General features: G+C 48.5%; 1 protein-coding gene across 2 annotated transcripts in view; it reads left to right on the forward strand.

The window, feature by feature from the left end:
* The first annotated feature begins 7,975 nt into the window (after positions 1–7,975).
* ITGB3 (integrin subunit beta 3) overlaps positions 7,976–21,687 on the forward strand; it is a 59,892-nt gene continuing 46,180 nt past the window's right edge. The window contains exon 1 of one of the 2 annotated variants that reach the window (XM_006017823.3): positions 7,976–8,141. In XM_006017823.3, the coding sequence (XP_006017885.1) occupies positions 8,078–8,141 (64 nt within the window). In that variant the 5' untranslated portion in view covers positions 7,976–8,077. The remainder of the gene's footprint in view (positions 8,142–21,687) is intronic. The other variant, XM_025196863.1, reaches the window with a different exon arrangement.

Here is a 21,687-nt window from a genome sequence, read left to right on the forward strand (position 1 = left end):
GATAGTCCCTGCTGTTCCAAAGCCAGCCCCTTCTGTCATATGGAGACTCCAGATATAGGGCCGTGGCCGGAACACACAGGAGGGAGAACTCCAGACAAGGAGAGAGCTGTCCCCCTTCAGCATAGAGACTCCAGGCTTCCCCACCAAAAAGCCCTGAGACAAATGGTCTCCTTTCCGTATTTGCATTTCAGTCCCAGATTTCAGGAGCTTTTTTGCCACCTAGTGGCCTTACAGTAATTGCTGCTCTAGTATGGTTGGCATGTTGTAGCTAGCCAAGATGGTCCGAGAAGTAAGTGAGAAGCAAGGAGTGGGCGGTGATATCTTTTACTGAATCAACTATATACTTGAGAGAGACAAACTTTCAGGCACAAAGTGCCCTTCTTCAAGGCTGCGGAAGAGAAAACTGTGGGTTAAGCTAAATACCAGCTAAAACCATTGCTCATGTTTAACTCCATATATAAAAGAAAAAATAAATCACTACCATCTCTCTCCCTGACAGCCAGAAAATGCTATGCCAGGGCTGAAGCATGGCTTTTTTTGTGCAGTTGCTTTGCATTGCTGTGGCTCAGGCCACATCAGCATTTCCTTGACTGACTCCAATGGCCAAAAAGAATAAGTTCAGCCCTGGGTCCAAGTGTATCTGTCAGGCACCAGATCTAGCTGGGTGCCTTGTTATGGGGTGGAGGGTCCCAGTGCCAGTGCAATGTTTAGAGGGGTATACAAGCCTGTGGAGGGAGAGGGTTCTGAAATGGGAGGTAAAGGGATTGAGGCGGCACCACATGCCAGATGACCTAGAACAGCCAACTATTTTCTTCATTAGCTACATGACCACAGAGAGAAACAAACTGTTCAGATAATCAGCTTCTCAAGGGATTGGCTATCAGAGGATTGGGGTGGGGGGTCTCCTTCACCCCCAGGGCTCAAATCGGGAAGAATTTTTTCCCACAGATACTCTGATTCAGCCACAAGTGAACAGGCTGTGTGCAGGGATCAGCAGCAGGACCTCTTCAGCTGGTGTTGTGCAGGTCAGTCCCAAGGAACACAGTGGTCTCTGCTGGTCTTAAAACTGAAGAAATTAATTGAAACTCTGAACTGAAGAATCTCAAAGTGCATTGCAAAGTGGACATGAGCTGCCTCCAACATACTTCCCCTTCTTTGCTGAACCACACCACCTTCTGCACCCCCTAGTCAAACTAAGTGTGTATGTAGACAGCATCAGAAATGTAGACCCAACAGAGTGAAACTGAAAAAGGACCATAGGGAAGGTATGGGAAGCTGAATTAAAGTCATCCATGCCACTGAGCCACTATCTCCAGGACACGCGCCCCAATCTGTTTTGGTTTTTTTTAAAAGGCAGCTGGAGGTTTGAGTTTCCTCATGATCCCTGGGGGTGTTGCCATCTTCTCAGTGCCTGGAGGAGAAAGCCCAGTCTCCATGATGACCACACACTGTTAAAGTCCTGATAGAAAGCTGCCGCAGGTAATTAAAACCTCACTGTGACAGAGATGTGGTTACTTGTGTTAGTCTGAAGTCAGGCAGAAGGCAGTGCAGGGGGCACCTTAGAAACTAATTAGTCCATAGAGGCATGAGCTTTCATAAGCAACTACCAGGTTTGTTAGATGCTATAGCATATTACGCAGTGGGCTGTTTCCTATGAAAGCTCATGCCTCTCTGAACCACTTCATCTTTAAGGTGCCACCCTTCCTTGCCCTCTGTCAGCACTGTGATAGGAGAGACTCACAATATTTTTTCTTTCATGAAGTCAAAATAATAATCTACCACAGTAGTGGTCAACCTGCAGCCCACAGGCCAGATCCAGCCTGTGGGGCTCCCCATGGATCCTGAAATTTGGTGGCAGGGGGTGGCTGCTGCCAAATCAACACTGCCAAATTTCCAAGGCCTGCAAACTAGACGGTGTGGCTGTGTGTGTGAGGCCGGGGCCTCAGAGGTGACCTGGCACAAGGCCTGATCTGGTACACAGGGCCAAGGCCAGGGCCAGGGTCAATCCAGCACCTGGGGCTGGGGGTTTGCACTAAACCTGCCCTATTTACCAGATTAGGCCCCAGCCAAGCCAGTCCCATGTGCTGGATCAGATCCCAGCTGGCCTAGCCCAACGTGCCAGATTGGGCCCCTGCACCACATGCCAAATTGGGCACATGGAATGGGTCCAGCCTGTAGACCAACTCTTCTGGCCCACAGGGCTAAAAGGGTAGGCACCACTGATCTGCCAGGATAGTCACAGTGAAACCAGATGCTTTATCCAGTGACTTTTTTCCTTCTGCTTTGTAGTTTTGGTCAGCACTGAAAGCAAGGGCTGAAGTTCCCAGCCTCCCTCTGGAGCTCCCAGCTGATGCTGGGTCCAGGCAATTCAGAGGGAAGAGTTATCTTGCAAGCAGTTATCACTGCCTAAGGGACAGTGAGACTGCTCATCAGGATATGAATGCCATTAGAGTCTCAGGAATACTGAATTGTGCCTGGCAAACTCATGTGGAGCCACAGGGCCTGAGGTGGAGGTCGGGACCTGAGGATCCAGCAGACCCTAAAGCATTATGACCCCCAGCACAGGGCTATGGAAGCAGTGCATTCATTTCTGCAAGTGTTTAAGCAAGCAATACCATGGAGGACAGGGCAAGGGCTACAGCAGGCCTCCTGGGACACAGGTCAGCCCTGAACATGGCCTCTGTCCAGAGTCTGATCCTCCCTTGTTCTAAAATGGAGTAATTGGTAAGAGAGGTTAGAATCAGGGCCCACCCACACCATCTAGTTTAGCAGCAACCTGTGCACTAAGTCCACGTGCAGACAAAAGGGGGCAGCACCAGCACAACCTTGGCACCAGAACAGGTTTTTGAAAGCTGGTGCTCATGAATGGACCTGGGTGGAAATGGGAATGGGAGCTCAGGAGAGATCTGGCCTCCCAGATTGTCCACCTGTCACCAGCAGGTTTCAGTACAGCTGGCAGCACCTAGTCCTGGCTAATGCTCCCCACTGGTAGAGAAAGGAAGGTGGAGGTTGAGCAAAATCAGAAGTAGCTCGTGCTGGGGAGTCTGTTCAGAGGCAGCTCTTGACTCCTGACCTGCAGCCCCCTGCCCTTTGTAATCCCCAGTCTGGGCTCCCAGTAGCTCTGTCAGTGCCCATGACTAAAATCAACCCAAATGCCGCAGGCTTCTATGCCTGCCCAAAGATGGGATGTGGACACAATCAGAGGAAGAAGAAATCAGGATCCAGGTGGGGGACAGTGAACACTAGGAAATGAACCTGGAAGTCCTGAATAGACACATAGACACATAATAGTTGGCCTAATAAAAGATATCACATTTACCCAAAGAACCTTGTCTGAATAGCCACAATGCACTCCTGTCAGCAGACACCTGTGAAAATGACTGGCAAAGATTTCTCATCTCCCTGCCGTGACTACCTGATATAGAGGAGAACAGCCTACTACTGCTGCCCCTGATTCTGTTAGTGCATATGCTGAGCCCAGTGCTGTACACAGAGATGTCTCCAGGATGCTGATAAACTGCAGATGTTGTATGACTCCACAATGTGGAATTCATGCTGTTTCATTCTTCATTTTTAAATTTCACAAGCACAGTCTGCATGCAATAGGAAGTCAGGGCCAACATGCCATATACATTATGATATACTTGTAATGTATCACACACTGCTTTTTCCCCACAGCATCCTTCCCTTAGTCAGTGGCTGAGTGGGACTGGCTAGGTGTTAAACCAGGGCTGTGCAGTGACCAAATCTAGTTGCTATAACACCTGCTACATTTGTTGCAGAAGTCTAAAGATGTATAAGTAAGGTTGGGGGGCTGTGAAAAGAGAAGGGCTGATCTGAGAGTTATAGAAATCAACACTGCCTGGGAGAACCAGGCTCTGTTCCTGCTCCAGAGTTTTTATGTGAGACTGGACAAGTGCCATCAATCAAACTTTTCACAGATCATCACTAAGTGTGACATTCATTTTTTGGGTAACCAATTAGAAACAGTTGGGGGTAGATTTGCAGCAGAGCTGAATAGGAGCAGGAGGTTGACCACCACTGTGGTAGATTATTATCTTGACTGCATGCAACTAGTAGGAGCTGGGCTTGACCATATAAAGTGGTATAAAAGACCTTAAGATTCAAGCCCACCAAATATCTCAAGTTTGATACCCAAAGTTTGGCAACACTTAGGACAATTTTGGCTGAAAGCTCTTTTTGCCTTGATTCACAGCTGTAAAACAGGGGAAATTATACTAGTCCCTCCCCCAGGATGCTAGGAAGATAACTTCACTAGCATTTGGGAAACACCCAGATAGGAGGGGAAAGCACCATTGAAACGCTCAGGAGGAAATGAACAATTTGCTGTGTGGGGCAGGTTGTGGGTTTTCAGTGTTGAATCCAACCTGCATCCATCCATTCAGTGAGGAGGATCAAGAGCAATATAGGATCAGTACCCACTCCATAAGCACCATTTGTCCATCTTGTGTGCAGGATTAGGCTCAAGACAGAAAAAATAAAACGTAAGCATGTAATTAAAGACTGCACCATGAGGCACTTGCAGGAGAGGGACACATTCAGTATCAAAGTTCCCTAGAACTCTGACCTGGCTTAACTACCCAGCATTTGGCTTGGCAACCTTAATGTTTTCCTAACACAGTGTTCTGGTGTCCTTATTTGTTATATTGCAGTACCATTCTGAAGCCTCAGTCAGGGATGCTGCTCTCTAGATTCAGGATGGATGCGTAGTGGGAGACCCTAAACTGGAAGAGTGAAACCCAAGGTACAAGGAAGGGAACTGACTTGCTAAATGTTATGTAATGGTCAATGGCAAAATCAGGAGTAATCTCTGGGGCTCCTGGCCCCAGACCCAGTGCCATCACCACTACAGCATGCTACCTCTCTACCACTGTAAATACATGCCCTCTCACTTTCCCTTCCTCACCCAGAGATGTAACTGGATGCTTGAGCACCCTGAGTGGCAGTGGCACATCGGGCAACATCAGGAGCTGCATAGCTGCTGCCATTTTGAAACCCACTGCCCCCACCCTTAGTTATGCATCTCACCAACCCTATAGCATTTGAGACTGTTTTATACCAGCTGTATCTTATACTATGCACATGTGGACCCAGCACCCTGCATGTGGGCCACTGGATGCTATTGGTATGTGTAGTGCCCAGCCTAATGGGGCCCCCACCCTGGCTACAACCTGTAAATGGTTTTGTAAAATAAATAGTAATAAAGACCCAAATAGCTGTACAAACATTTCAGCCAGTTCTTGCTGAATGCTCATTTTTGAAAGCGTCTGTATGCTAAAGTAGTCAGAATGGAAAAGGATCAGGGTGGGAGTGAAGGGCTCTGATTTTCCACAGTGTCCTGAGCTGGCATGATATATCATCACACTCATGCAAACAGCTCGTCTACACTCAACTGTGCCTGGAGCTTAGAAAGGGGTGGGGGTTGGAGATTTCCTGAAGGTACTGATGTTGGTCATGGTTTAATGAAACCAGACAGTTCCTTCTTTTAGACCTGCTTCCCTCTATTGCTGTTATTATTGCGTTTAGCTGTCCGAATCAATAGTCGGGAACATCAAGGTGCTGTTGAGACAGACAGAGGTAGATTCAATGCTAGAGGACTCACAAGCAAGCACACTAGCATGTAGCAGGCAGAGGGCAAACTCTCGCAGACAGAATGACTGGCTGCATCTACACAAGATGCTGACTGCACAGTAGCCCGTGAGCACTGGGCAGTAGTGTCGTGTGGCAGGAAGCACGATGCAATGCTGTTGTGCAGTAGTCTCAGTCACAATAAGTCTGGTTACTGTGCAGTCATTTAGTACTTGTTTATACAAGTACTTAATGATTGCACAGTAATGACTGTTTTCTAGTAACAACTACAAAGAACTGTTACGATCATGAGAGAACTTTATGAGTGATTCCTGCTTCAAGTCCATCCCTGCTGGGGGAGAAAAGGCATATCTTTTAGAAAAATGGCCAGCATTAACTTAAAGCTAGAAAATGTTGGTCTCTGTTCACAGCCCCTTCACCTGTGGAGCATAATTTGCCTCAGAAAAGATACAGAGCAGGGTCCCTACCCAAGTGTAAGGAAGGGAGTAAACTGCACTGTTGCAAGGGCCGGACAGATCAGTCCCCAATGTTGAATGACCCAGCCTGACCCAAAGCAAACTCAGAGAAGGATCTTTGCATGCTGTAAACAGCTGAACACACACTCCCCTGGGATGTGTCCCCTGATTTCCAGAAATGAAGCAAAGTCAGTCCCTTTATCTCTCTGCTTCAATTTCTCTCTTTTTACCCTACCACACTGGGATGCTCCAAAAATAAATTGGCTCATGTTACTAAAGCTCCAGTAATGCCAACTCTCGCAAACTTTCTAGTACAATTAGTCCAACTCATGATCTCGTGATAGGACTCTTAAATCTCAGGATTTTTTCTTCTAGTGTGCCTCATGCCCAACTGGGCCAGAACCAGTTGCCAAGTCCTTGCAAGGCCAGGCAGAAGCAGAGCCTGGGCAGGGCCCAGCCACAGGGGAAGGGGTGGCGCAGAAAGCCCTGCCAGGTCAGAACCCAGGGCCACAATGGGCAGGGGGCTGCTCAGGGCACATGTGCAAGGAGCCAGGGGGAGTGAGGGTTAGAACAGAGCATCTCGTGATTTACATACCAAATCTCTTGATTTTTAAGAGTTTGTCTCTTGATTTTTGGCATGATGGGGTTGGCAATACTGAAACCCTACTTAAGGACTCAAGCAGTCAGGCAGGCACGTACCTTGAAGCATGAGCAGCATCTGTAATGCCAAGTTAGGAAGACACAAGTGCTTACACCCTTTGCTAAACTGGGACAAAATGAATAAAGCACCAAACATTCTGGATTTTCTCTGGTGGTCTCAAATGTAAGGGCTGAGCCCCAGTAACCCCAAGGACTCCTTGCAATGGGACTCTTATCCTGCAACTGAAAAATTCACACCTTCATGGCAGGCAGCATCCAGATTAGGGCCTACCTCTGCAAATCTGGTAGCAGTGTGGCCCCCACATTGATTCACCAACATCAACTCAGGGCTGCTAATAGCAGGGAATGTAGAGTGCAGTTTCCCATATTTCGCTGCTTGAAATCTGGACACTATGGAAATGATTCATATGCTTGAAGTTAAGCATGTACCTGAAGGCCTTGCTGATTTGGAGGCTGAATTATTACCTCTAGCTCACTGGGATCTAAATGTTTTGCTTGGGCATCATGAGCAAGTATCCATACATAAAATATTGTCATCCCCATTATCTTGTTATTTTTATGGTGGTGCTCAGGGTACCCAGTCACAAACTGGGACTCCATTGTGCTCGGTGCTGTACAAACTCAGAACAAAAAGAAAGTCCCCCCTACAAGCTGCATAAAGCTGCATAAAGTTATTTTCCAGGTGGAGCTGCCCCCCTGCTCTGAGAGCAGGCAGGACTCTGGGGTCCAGGCACATCCAGAGGGTACGAGTTTCTTCAAGAGAAAACAAGTTGCCAAAAGTTCAGCATTTTCCCCAAAATGGAGCTCGAGCTAAGATGCAAAGGGTATCTTACACCTATGTAAATCAGGAGCAATTGCACTCATGTTCCTGGGGTGACCCTGGGGTAAACTGCCTCTGACTTGGGGGTCTCAAGCCTGGTGGGTCTGACTCCAAGCTGCCTCTCCGGCTAAAACAGACACAGAAAATTAAACCAAGGACTTGTGATTTTACAGGGAATAAGCCTCCTGATGAAAGAGGCTAGGGAATGACAGCAGCCTAGGGATCGGTTGTCCATTTCACCAAAGGCCATGACCAAAGGTCATGACAGCCATGAGTTCAGAAGCTATGTTTATATGGTCCTGGTGTGAAAGAGTGAGGGAGAGCTCAGCTCCAAACAGACAGGCGGGGGCACTCTCTGACTCAAACTGACGGAGCAGTTTCCTCCAGGCGGCCCGAGCTGTGCACACATCAGTGCACACTCATGATTCATCCTCTGTGCTGTTCAAAAGCTCTGAGCACCCAGGGCTGTGCTCCATCCCAGGCAGCAGGGCTGTCCCAATCAAGTTCTTGAAGTTCAGGCTGGGAGGAGAAAATGGGAAGGCTCCGTGTGATTCTTCAAATTCTTGTGCTGGCGCTGTGTACTGCTGGAGTCTGGGGTGAGTTACAATGCAGCAGACCTCTGCTTTTTTTTTCTGAGAACCCCAGCCATGCATCTAATCATTAAAAGACATTCATTTTCCGGTTGTTGGAGGACCAGCGTCTCCAGTAACTAGGATCGCCTGTGCAGTTTCCTTTGAAGGGAAGTTTGCACACTCTGAATATATCCTGTTGCTTAATTTGCTTTACGTGTTTGCTAGAGGCTGAAATGACTTCTCTGTTTTGTTTTCTTCTGGGCTAGAGGGGCTTATCAAAGGGGCTCATGTAGAATGGTGTACATAAGTTCATGGTTTGGAGTTTCAGCTCTTTTCCTATATGGCCTGTGTGGAGTTACATGCTCACGTATCTGCGTATTTGGTGGTCTATGTTGGCTTGTTAGTGACAAAACTGGGGTGTGAATTTGGGCTGGATGTTGTCTGTAAGAATGGGACCTGCATGGTTGAGGGTGTCTGGGACACTGGCTCACTGATGTACACTGTAATAGCACCACTGTACTTATTTCAATATAAGCAATTATTTCAATACCTTGTGATCTTCTCGAATGTCTGGCAACTTGTTGGTGCTGTCTTTGAAGCTGCACGTAATAGAATCTTCTGATTACATGAAAAATGCAGCTGCAATTGTAAAAGAAAATGAACTTCTCAGCTTTCTGATTACAAACTAATGCTTGAAACTGTGGCTCAGATGAACCCTAGCAGCACAAAGCAGAAAACAAATCAAAGTAGTCCAAAATGTATTCATATTGTTCTGAAAACTCATGACTGATAAACCAGTCTCGTGATAGTTGAGGCTTGATTTGTGAGTCTTGAAGGTTTGGGGTTAGCACTACTAATATCTATGAAACTGTGTACCTCAGAGGTAGCATCCCCCAGGACAGGCCAGTGGACACTGTATCCGTGTGTGATTGATTGCCAGGAGTGAAAATAATGGAAATGCAGAACAAAATCTTCCTTGATGGCATCTGCGGCTATGTAGACAAAATTATCATGACTGGATGCAGGAGTTGTCCTGGAGATGATATGGCAGTGCCATCAGATATACCACATGTGTGGTAATATACTGTATTGTTCAGATTATAAATTAACCTTATTCCCCTATGAAAAAAGATCCATCAAAATTATGCACAAGGTTTACCTATAACTGGCTTCCTGACAATTGAGTTATAATCACACTGTAATGTGCAGCTTTTGACTGACCCTCGCAGGAATATCACATATATTCATATGAAATACTGTCATCTTCGGGGAAAGAGCTATTTTTTCTAATGCTGAACCTGAAAATGTACGGTTGGCCCATGCTGGTTCCAATCAGGAAAATACAGAACTGGAGATGATAGTCTGTTTACGATGTGCCTGAGACTATATCCAAGACGATACAGTATGTGATTAGCAACATTGGCTATTAGCATACCTGGAATATTGCACTCATTTCTGGGCACCTCCTTCCTAGAAAGATACTGGCAAACTAGAGAGGAAAAATAAATTAAGACAGGGGTAAGAGAAAGAGCAGCCAATAAGGAAAAGCTAATTGAGTTAAGCAGCTTGGCTAAGTGATGGCTGAAAAAGAAATACAATAATCTCTCTCTCCACACATGCACACAATTATATACACATAGTCTATAACACACATGTTCAGGCATATAATACACATCCACAGTGAGGTGTGTTTATATAGGATGGCATGTGGATAATTTGGAGTACTAGTGTAGTCTGAGACTGAGCTCTGCCACAGACTTTCGGTGTCTTCTTGGGCATATCACTTAACATATTCTCTCTGTCTGTCTGTCTGTCTCTATCTCTATCTCTCTCTCTCTCCCCCTGCCCATTCCTCAGTTCCCTCTCTGGAAAATGAGGATAATAGCATTGGTCCTGCTGCCACAGGGTGGTTGCTTTTATCCCAAGACGCACCATATTTGGTGTTTTTCTTAAGAATCCAGCCCTTACAGTCGTCTGATTTCATGACATTTTCTGCTTCCATTTAAAATATCCAGTAAATTGTTAATCATCATAGTAGCAAAGGAAAGCTAAAAAGCATGAACCCTGATGATTTAAAAATAAGGAGGAAAATGAAGTGATCCCAGAAGGTATTATTTTTAAAGAAAAATCTCATGATTTTAAAGGTAATCTCATGATTTTTATGTATTTACTTAATATTTTTTTTGCTGACCAAGAGAGGATTCTGATGTATCGTATGGGAATGCTGGGGATTAACAGTTCTGTAGGCATGAGTCCATGAAATGCCAGGAGCCACGCTGTTTGAAATTTGTATACCTGTATTGGAGAAAGCACTAAGAGGTGTGCTGTAGGAGCACACCTGAACTGCCCCTGGAAACAGACTTAGTGACATAACAAGTCATTTTCTTCCCTGACCTCTGTTATACATGTTTTTTAAATATGTATGTGTATGTGCACATGTCCACACACACATTTGGTATGTGTTTGTGTGGCTGAATACAGATGTAGCCTCTGAATGAATGCTTACGTGATTTGCACTGCAATGACCTTGGCTGTGGGTGTCTGGCTGCCTGTCTGTGTCTAGCAGAAGTATTTTTCTGACTTGCTCTTGGAGTGGGATTACAATGCTCAGTGCAAGCTCCCACAACAGATGACAGACACAGAGAACAGGGCTCTGGGTGCGGAGGACCTGGCTATGTCTCTCCTCAGCCAGTCCCAGGCCCATCCCCTGAATGGCAAGAGAAAACTGTTCCCACCAGCTGCCCCTGCTTTTCTCTTGGGCAATGTAGAGGGAGTCTTTGCTAGCACTGCTGAGGTGAGCTGACCTGTTATCAGGTAGTGTTGAGGACTCCAGGGTCATAGAAAGCATGTATGTGCATGGTAGACACAGGGCCAAATTCAAAGTGGGTCAAAGATGCACTTTCTACACTTGCTTCCAACCCCCTTGATGTGGATATCAAATATGCTGAGACTCCCCTAGGCTTGCCCTGCTTATACCTACTTGCCAACATGTAATGGAGACCTCATAAAACGCAGCCACTGCCTCTGGGTCCAGCCCAGAGAGGCACTGTCCTCACTGCTCATGAAGGCACATTTTACCAGGAAGGAACTAACACACATTAGTAGCCCCACTGGAATTGGTGGGCCAGGTCCTGTTCTGCCAATTAGCTGCATGAGCAAGGTCCTATTCCACCCTGGTTCATCTAACTTGGAAGGTGACTGGGTCCTACTCCCATTTGCTGCTTTGTGTGCCTTAGTCTCCAGACTGAGATGATAGCATGTTACAAAAGTAGATGCATTCATGTTTTTTTCAGGGACTTGCTCAAGGTGGAACAGGATCCCACCTAGGCATATAAATCCAGGTAGGCACCTAACAGATAAAGCACAATCTGGCTCTTAGTGTAGGGACCAGTCTAGATGAGGAAAGCCTAATGTCAGCCCTAGTGTATTGCAACTTCTCTGGCACTGATGCCCAGAGTGTGTAGTCCCAGCTGAATTGACATTTCCAGGCAGGTCACATACAATGTCATACAGACCTTCAGGCCTGGTCCACATTGCCCTACACATTGGCAAGCCCTTCTGCCCTGTGCCAAGTAGAGGCTGCCACATCTGAATTTCCCACCTGCAGCAGTGAGGGAATTTTGCATTGGTGTGAATGCGGACACAGGGGTGCTGACAGACATGCAGCTCCCTGCTTCACAGAAAGCACCATGAGTTAGAGTGATTCCCCCACTCCTCAACCCAACAGACATTGGCTGTTGGGTGTGGGGACAGCAGGAGAATTGAGCTCCACTTGGAGCCGATCCAGAAGGAGCTGCCTGCCTCCATTCTTTCTCCCCTAGCCCCTTTCCCCTCCCCCAGCTCCAGTGCTGTGTCTGCAGGGTGGAAGGGGGAAGAAGGTGGGGGGTTGCCCAGCCTGAGCTAGAGAGGGGCCAGTGGATTGGAGCCCCCCTGAGGTGTGAGGTCTAATCCACCCACCCCTGCTCCAGCTCCAGATGGGCAAACCCAGCCTAGAGTTCCCTCCATTCCCTTCTCGCCCTCCCTTCTTGCAGACAGCACCAGGGGCGGGGCTGGACTGGGCTGCAACAGCCCAGCCCTGATTGCATGCAGGGACAGAAGTTAATGAAAGCACTCCACTTTGAAGCATCTTTGTCTGAACCCTCATTACATGAGGGTTCATTTGTTGCATGATCAGGAACTTTTAAAGCACTCTGCAGCTGTGCACTTCTGTCAGGGCACAGCTGGAGAGTGCTTTCAAGGGGCCAATCATGCAACAAATGTCACTTCTGTCAGTGGGTGTCAGGCAAGTGACAATTGGGTCTTTTGTGTTTGGCAGCTGGTAGCCAGAGTGCTAGTTCTGACCAAAGCCAGGGAGGGACCACAGCCCCCAAGAAGTCAGCAAGGATATAGATTACCCTGGAGGGCAAGTGTCCTGGTTGGACCTACAGCTAAGAGCTCCAGTATTCCCATTGGTATAAGTACAGTAAGGCCACAGGGAGGAGAAATGAACTGTGTGAAATCAAGAGCATTAAGTTGGGACTGTTGAGACAGCCTAAGGAAGCTGGATGCCTGGCTCTCCTTGAATCACTGTAGGATTTGTACACCTAAGTCACTTCATCTCCTTTGCAGTTTGCAGCCCCAAAGGAGTGTTATCTGAGATGTTTTTGGCAGGAACAGTTCTATCTTGAGCAGAGGTTGCACTAGTGATTTCCTGAGGTCTCTTCCAGCTCTGCTATTAGGATCTTAAATCTACATATCAGACCTCACACACCAGTTCCACCAACTCACTGCAGTGGACTGTCCACACCAGATTAACACCATCATACAGGGGAAGGAGATGTGAGATGTGGCAATCAGTGTGGAGGGAAACACTGCACAAGCAAAATTGGCTCCCGGGGATCCATTTGGGTCCAGCACTCCCTGTGGGACTGCAGGTCCCTCGCCTTCACATGCTAAGCCTGAGAGAATCCCTGACTGGTTGCATTACTGCAGGAATGAGGGGAAGCAGCCAGGAAGGTAATACAACAGATGGGGAGTCGTTAATCTGTACCAAATGCTAGTCATCAGCTGAGCTCTTCTGCTGGGCAGGGACCTCCCTGGGACTTATTATCATTGGTACTCAGATTTCTCTTGGGAAAGGGAAAGGAGAGGAAAATCTCAGCTCTGCAGGAAGGGATAGCTTTTATTTAGCTCCAGCTGGTCTCCCTGGGCCCATAACCCCAGGCCACGATATAAGTTGATCAGGCCTTTGGAGGACGGTGACAGTGCCCCACAGAGCTTATTGTCTGTGTCTACCAAAGGAGTTTCAAAGCCAGGTCCTGGACACTGTGCCTGGATGCAATATTGTCTAAGGCAGGGGTTGGCAGTGTTTTTGGGCAGAGCGCCAAAAAACCGTGCAACCTTCACTTGTAAGATGTTGGCATGCCAGGGGTGGATGGTAGGGAAGCCATGAGGGGCCTGATCCTTGTGGCAGTGCAGCCCTGGCCTCTTCTCTGCTGTCTGCCCCAAGACTCAAGTGCATCCACTGCCGGCAACAAGCCAGGCTAGGGCTATGCGGACCCCAGTGCAGCTGCTTGCAGACTCCCTGCTGCCTGGACTCCATGGCCAGCAGCAGGGGCCTGACCAGAGCCTGGACTGGCTGTAGTGTGCCGAGCAAAATGGCTTTGTATGCCACGCTCTGGCACATATGCTGGGGGTTGCTGACCCCTGATCTAGAGGGGTTGTTTCCCTTTTGTCTTCTAAGCAGGAGAATTCCTCCCTGCCTGGTCCCCAGTAAATAGCACCTCTCCTTCTATTGAAGGTATTGACAAGGCTTCATTGCCATAGTACCACACAGTTGTTTAATGAAATTATTCTCACAACACTCCTGTGAATCAGAAAGTGTAATGACTCCATTTTACAAGTGATTAGCTGAGGCTCAGGGAAGCTAAGAAACCTGATCAAGCTTACTCTGGAAGTCTCTGGGAGAACTGTTTCAAAGCCATATCTCCTAAGACTTAGGCTCCAGCCACTCATAGATTCAAAGACTGTAAGGCCAGAGGGGACCTTGGAAGATCATCGGGTCCATCCCCCTGCACCAAGCAGGAAAGATAACGGGGGTTAGGTGACCCCAGCAAGGTGACTGTTTAGTCTCCTTTTGAAAATTTCCAGGATAGGTGATCACACCACCTCTGGAGGGAGTTTATTCCACTGTCTGGACATCCTCGTTGTGAAGTAGTTTTTCCTAATGTTGAGCCTGAAATGATCTTCCAGGAGTTTGTGACCATTACTCCTAGTTTTCCCCAAGGGTGCCCTGATGAACAGTTGTTCACCGAGCCCTAGATGTATGCTTCTGATGTAGCAGTAAGCTGCTGCCAAGTCCCCTCTCAGCCTTCTCTTTTTCAGGCTGAAGAGTCCCAGGTCCCTCAGCCTTTCCTCATATGGCTTGCCATGCAAGTCTCCGATCATATGGGTAGCCCTTCTCTGGACTCTCTCAAACTTTACCACATCCTTGTTAAAGTGTGGAGCCCAGAATTGGATGCAGTACTCTAGCTGTGGTCTCGCCAATGCTGAGTAGAGCAGGAGAATCACATCTTTGCAATGGTTTTGCTGGTTTTGCTGGAGATACATCAATTGATGAATGCCAGGGTATTGTCAGCCCTGCTAGCTACAGCTTCTCACTGCTGGCTCATGTTCATACTGTGGTCATTTATTACCCTCAGGTCCCTTTCATTTGTAGTGTAGGTCAGGTTGTCGTTGCCAAGCCTGTAGGTGAGTAAGGGATCGTTCATCCCCAGGTGGAGCACTGTACATTTCTCAAAGTTGAACTTCATCTGCCCAACTTGCAAGCCTATCTAGGTCCACCTGTATCTGCAGCCTATCTTCAAGCGTGGCCACGCTTCCCCATAACTTGGTGTCATCCGTGAATGTGGCCACTGAGCTCTTCACCCCCACATCCAAACCATTGATGAAGATGTTGAATAGCACTGGACCAAGCACAGACCCCCTGTGGGACCCCACTGGCCACTTCTTGCAAGGACAACACAGATCTATTCATTAGAACTCTGGGTCCTACCCCACAGCCAGCTTCCTACCTACCTGTCTCACAGTTAAGCCCACGGTCTTCCAATTTTCTTGCAAGAACATTGTGGGATACCAGATAGAAAGCTGCTTGGAAGTCGAGGTATACAATGTCAACTTCCTCTCTCTTATCCAGGTGGTGAGTCACCTGATCGTAAAAAGAGATGAGATTGGTAAGACAAGACCTGCCCACGATGAAGCCATGCTGACTGTCGTTCAGAATCCTATCTTCTGCAAACGGTCTTCCAATTTTCTTGCAAGAACATTGTGGGATACCAGATAGAAAGCTGCTTGGAAGTCGAGGTATACAATGTCAACTTCCTCTCTCTTATCCAGGTGGTGAGTCACCTGATCGTAAAAAGAGATGAGATTGGTAAGACAAGACCTGCCCACGATGAAGCCATGCTGACTGTCGTTCAGAATCCTATCTTCTGCAAGCCTATTGCACATAGACTCCTTAATGAATTTTTCCAGGATTTTCCCTGGGATAGAAGTTAGGCTAATTGGCCTATAGTTACTTGGGTCCTTCCTCCTCCCCTTCTTGAAGATGGGTACAACATTGGCCCTCTTCCCCTCCTCAGGGACCTCCCCAGAGTGCCGTGAGTTTTGGAAGAGCTCTGCCAGGGGTTCCACAATGACTTCAGCCAGCTCTTTCAGCACTCTTGGATGAAGTTCATCCGGACCTGCTGACTTACGTACGTCGAATTTCTTTAATTGATCACACACCAGTTCTACGGCATAGTAGGAAGGTGGTCATTTGAACCCTGCTCATTCTGTACCCTAGCTGGCATGATTTTCCCCCTGGCCTACTGTAAGGCCAAGGAGTCATTCAGGAGTTCAGTTTTCCAGTGACTAGCTGTCCTCAATTGTTGAGCAATGGCCCCACACTCCCATTCATTTTCCTCCCATTCCCTCTGTACCTAAAGAAGGACCTCTTGTTGTCCTTGATTTCCATTGCTAATTTTAGTTCAGTCGCTGCCTTAGCTTTTCTAATCTGATCCCTACACCGTAGTTGTACAGTCCTCCTTGGGGGCTGCCCCTAGCTTCCATTGAGTGTATGCCACTTTCTTCTTTAAGAGGGCCATGATTTCCCTATTTAGCCAAGAGTGCTTCCCAGCCCTTTTGCTACATTTCCTCTGCATGGGAATGGACTTAATTTGTGCTTCAAGGATCATGTCCTTTCAAAACAACCACTCTTCATGCATTCCTTTTGCCTTCAGTCATTGGCCCCTCAGCACATTTCCTCCTAGTGACTTGAGCTTGTTGAAGTTTGCATTTTTGAAGTCCAAAACTTCAAGCCTGCTATCCAATTTGTCTCCCTTGCAATGGACCGTGAATGTAATGATTTCATGGTTGCTTTCACTCAGGCTGCCCTCTATGTTTATGTTGGTCACCAGGTCATCTCCTTTGGCCAGGACCAAGTCTAGAAGAGCATAACCTCTGGTTGACCCAGGCATCTCCTGAGTCAGAAGAAGCTCTTCGATGTAGGTCAGGAACGATCGCAAACAGCCCAACGTGGCCGATCGTTTCTCCCAAGAGATGTCTGGATAATTGAAGTCACCCATGACAACCATGTCCCGTGCCCAGGCAGCCTCTGTTAGTTCTCAGGCGAACTCTAGATCAAGTTCCTCGCCCTGGTTTAGTGGTCTGTAGTATACACCTACAGTTAGATCTCTCTCACTGCACCCCCACCCCCCAGGAGCTTGACCCAGAGCGTTTCAAGACATTCTTCTTTGGAGCTGATGTCAGCCTCCAAGGAAGTGTACTGCTCCTTCACATAGAGAGCTACACCTCCACCTTTTTTCCGTACTCAGTCCCTTCTATGCAGGGCGTAGCTCTTTATGGCCACGCTCCAGTTGTGTGAGGAGTCCCACCAGGTCTCTGTAATCCCTACTAGGTTGTAAGCTCACTGAAGAGCAGGTGGGCTAGCTCCTCCTGCTTGTTCTCCATGCTCCTGGCATTAGTGTACAGGCACCTGAGTCCTCCTACTGAGGCCCTCAACTTCTTGTCATACTGGAGGAGAACTATTCCCTCAGCTCCTGCAAGAGTGGCCCTCCTGGTATCCCTATCCATGGAGCTTCCTTGTATGTCAGTCCCCGGGCAAGCTCCAGTCAATGTTTCCCTGTCCCCCCCAGCAATCTTAGTTTAAAGCCCTATCAAGAAGATAGGCCATCCTGGCTGAGAACAGGGACCTACCTCTCCATGTGACGTGGATGCCCTCTGTTCCCAGAAGTCCTCTCTCCCTGAAGTGTGCGTTGTGGTCTAGGAAACTGAAGCCTTCTCGGTGGCACCATCGCCTGCAACAGGGAGCACAGAGGAGAAGACTACCTGAGCCCAGCCCCGCAGAGCCATGTAGTCACTCATGACCTGATCCGGATTACTCCTGGCCATGTCATTTGTTCCCACATGGATGAGAAGCATGGGGTAATAGTCAGAGGACCAGACGAGCCTAGGGATCCTCTCTGCAACATCTCGGATGCAGGCAGCAGACCTCATGGGCTAGGGGACCCCCCTGCCCAGCTCCCAGCAGCTATGCCAGGCAGCCCCCACAGTCCAGGGCCATGGGTTCTGTCTGGGTGGAGATCTCGGTGGTGCTGGGATGTCTGCGGCCGCGACGAATCACCACCATGGCTGAGAGTGAATTCACGCCCCTACCTGGTCCCGGCAGCTCCTCTGCAGGACTCTGGCCTCAGGCTCCTTGCCTGGACCAGCCCTCTGGGAGCCTCCTGCATGCTCTCCATGCAAACTCCCGCACAAACTGCCACATCCTAGTAGAGCCACACCTGTTTGCACGTTCTGTTCGCGAGGCTCCCTGGGGGGTTCAGCTAAGAAGGGACCCGGGGAGGGGAGGCATTCCCCTCCTGGGCTCCGCTCAGCCAGTGCATCTTGCCTGGCACAGCCCCACAAGCATGCACACACACATGCAAACACACACACACTGTCTCACACAGCACCCTCCAAGCGCCCCCTGTACTCGCACAACCTCACCTGGCCCGGTACACTTACCTCCTGGTTCTATACTGGGGGGCCTTTGGAGTCCAGGTCTTCAGCTCCTGGGGGCACAACAGGCATTAACATGTGCATCTCCTCTGGGAGCAGGCCCAAAGTGAGTGGGCTGATGATTTGGTCAGTGCCAAGAGGGGGGAAAGATGCAGTCAGAGCCCTGGGAGATGCTAAGCTTTAGGAGATGTTCCTACCTCTCCAAAGGCAGACATTTGGCCATGCCTTCCTAAAGAGGCTCAGCCATGGGAAGTGCATAGGGACTTTTTGCCCATGAAGATAGCCCCCACTAACCTGGAGTTGTGGGAACAACCAAAGAACATCCTGGCAAAGGGTCAAGCTACCAATGGGCCCCAAACAGGAAAGAGATAACCATTCATTAGGGGCAGGTCATGTCAGACCAACCTGATTGCCTTTTACGATCAGGTCACAAAAGGATTGGATGCAGGTGTCACCGTGGATGTAGTCTTTCTGGACTTCAGCAAGGCCTTTGACACTGTCGACCACCCCATCCTCATTAAAAAACTAGGTGACTGTGGCATCAATGCCTACACAGTCAGATGGATTGCAAATTGGCTGAAGGGTTGTACTCAGAGGGTGGTGGTGGATGGGTCATATTCGACTGGGGGGAAAGTGGGAAGCGGAGTCCCCCAGGGCTCGGTCCTTGGGCCCGCACTGTTCAATTTCTTTATCAGCGATTTGGACGACGGGGTGAAAAGCAACCTGTTCAAATTTGCTGATGATACCAAAATTTGGGGTGAGGTGGGCACACTAGTAGGGAGGGAAAGACTGCAGAAAGACCTGGATAGGTTGCAAGGGTGGGCTAACAAAAACAGGATGCGTTTCAATACTGACAAGTGCAGGGTGCTGCACTTGGGCAGTAGTAACCAGCAGCACACTTATAAGATGGGAAACTCCCTTCTTGAGAGCATGGAGGCAGAAAGGGATCGTGGAGTCATCACCGACTCCAAGATGAACATGGGCCGACAATGCGAGGTCACGGTCGGCAGGGCTAACCAGACCCTATCGTGCATCCACAGGTGCATCTCAAGTAGGGTCAAGGAGGTGATCCTCCCCCTCAACGTGACACTGGTCAGGCCACAGCTGGAGTACTGTGTCCAGTTCTGGGCACCCCACTTCAAGAGGGATGTGGACAACATAGAGAGGGTCCAGAGGAGGGCCACCCGCATGATCCGGGGACAGCAGGGCAGACCCTACAATGAGAGGCTATGGGACCTGAACCTGTTCAGCCTTCACAAGAGAAGGCTGAGGGGGGACCTGGTGACCGTCTATAAACTCACTAGTGGGGGACCAGAAGGGTTTGCGGGAGACCTTGTTTCCCCTAGCGCCCCCCGGGATAACAAGGAATAACGGCCACAAGTTGTTGGAGAGTAGGTTTAGATTAGACATCAGTAAGAACTACTTCACAGTAAGGGTGGCTAGGATCTGGAACCAACTTCCAAGGGAAGTGGTGCTGGCTCCTACCCTGGGGGTCTTTAAGAAGCGGCTCGATGCCTACCTGGCTGGGGTCATTTGAGCCCAGTTTTCCTCCTGCCCAGGCAGGGGGTCGGACTTGAAGATCTACAAGGTCCCTTCCGACCCTACTTCTATGATTCTATGATTCTATGAACATCTGCCAGGAAACAAAGTCCACACATCTGCTATAGAAGGGTTAATAATAGCCAGGCTTAGGCTTGCTTATCAGGCATGCTCAGTCCCACAATATCTCCTGAGCAAGAACCATGTTTAGGCATTGCAATAACCACAGTCCATGAGTCAGCAGACATATGTAGTTGTTAAAGGAGATGAAGGGGGAGAGCTATTGCTGGTAAATGAGGAAATTACAGGGTTAGAGAAAGAGCAGAAAGGCTACCTGGGCACCTCCTCCCCTCAGTGTTGAGTCCGCAGTGGTGCTGGTTCAGACCTGCCAGACTGTGACACAAAGGAGAGTGCAGAGAGGGAGAGACACTCCAAATGCAGAAAAGCACAATGGTCCCCCAGCTAATGCATCCTTGCCAGGCCAGGATTACCTTATGTAAACAATAGCTAGAGAGATGCTTTAACTTTATTCCAGCCACTAGATTTCATCCAGGAGTGCCTGGGTGAGATCTTCTAGCCTGTGCCATGCAGGCCCCAAGACTGGATGAACACAGCAGTCCCTTCCACCCTCAATGTCTCTGAAATAATACTGTCTGGCTGAGTCCAAACCAGCAAAATACATCACACTGAAAAGAGATATAGTCAAATGTTTCTCTGAAATTGGAGGAGTGTTGTTATGCCTCAGTGGACGGCATGGATCACTCCACACTCCAGTGACACTATCCAGCCCTCTTCAGCTTGGGATCCATTGGAGACATTCACTCATAAGGATGCCCGTACATCTTTTTCTATGTACAATGAGCTCAAGTGTTTTCCAGTGCCTATTCAGCTCTGCACACTGTAATGATTTGGTTTCTCTCCTGTCCCTTGCCAGGCTAATACTGAATTTCCCCTTGGAGTTTCATAAGGCTGTGTCCCCTTGTGGCTGGCTTTCATCTGTGATATACCACAGAAACCTAGTCCACCTGCTGGTACCTACTGGGCTACAGACAGTTAGGGCTTTGGCCGGGCAGGAGAGATTTCACACCAGAAGAGGAAGGAGCAAATGCAGGGCAGGCACAGTGGTTTGGAAGCTGCAGCTACCACTTCTTCTTGGTGGTTCTTTGCAGACAAAGATATTAGAAAAGTAACTGCTCACACTGGTTGCAGACCCACTGGTAACTAATCAGTCCAATTCCAGGGAGGCAAATCCTGCTGCAGTGCTTACATGTGTACGGCTGATTGCTGCTAGAAAATCATCTCCGGGTCATCATTGGAATGACCCATACTCCTGAACTGCCTGCATGCAGGATTGGGACTGCGGCCTCCAGTGTTATCTTACACCTGCTGTTTTCCCCCCACTTCCAGTGCTGTAGGACTGGGGGGACTTGTTTCCTTCCTGCCTGTGTGTGGAGCTGTAAAGTGGAGTACAGTTTGCACTGACTGGCCCCACTCTTTAGGCCTGAAGCTCATGTGCTGTTGCCTAGTGAATTAGGACGGCGGCAGACAGATCTCCAGACTGTAGGTTTAGTTTTGCAGTAGCCGTCTCCTAGACAGATGGCTGAACCAGAACTAAAGCGTTCCACCTACCCTAGTTATTCGGTTTGGGTCACTATTTGTCTGGAACCTCACCTTTGACATGGGAGATCCTACCAGGAAAAATTTCCACACAGCATCGCTCTCAAGATCATCGGGACACACAAGCCTCTCCACCACGATATGGTTGCAATCCAGGGAGACAGGGATATGCATCTCACATCCACACCCTTCAGTGCAAGGCAACATCATGGTAACCACACTGACATGAACACCCTTCATATAGGCAGATGCTTAGCAACACTTGTAATAGAGGTGATGGATGGAGATCGGCCTATTTTTTTCAATTAGTGCCTCACATTGGCAAAACTAAATATATCAGGACTTGATTCTCCCCCTGATTCCCATCTTCTCAGTT

This window comes from Alligator sinensis, unplaced genomic scaffold (genome assembly GCF_000455745.1).
Source record: "Alligator sinensis unplaced genomic scaffold, ASM45574v1 scaffold444_1, whole genome shotgun sequence".
In the NCBI taxonomy this organism is placed as follows: Eukaryota; Metazoa; Chordata; order Crocodylia; family Alligatoridae; genus Alligator; species Alligator sinensis.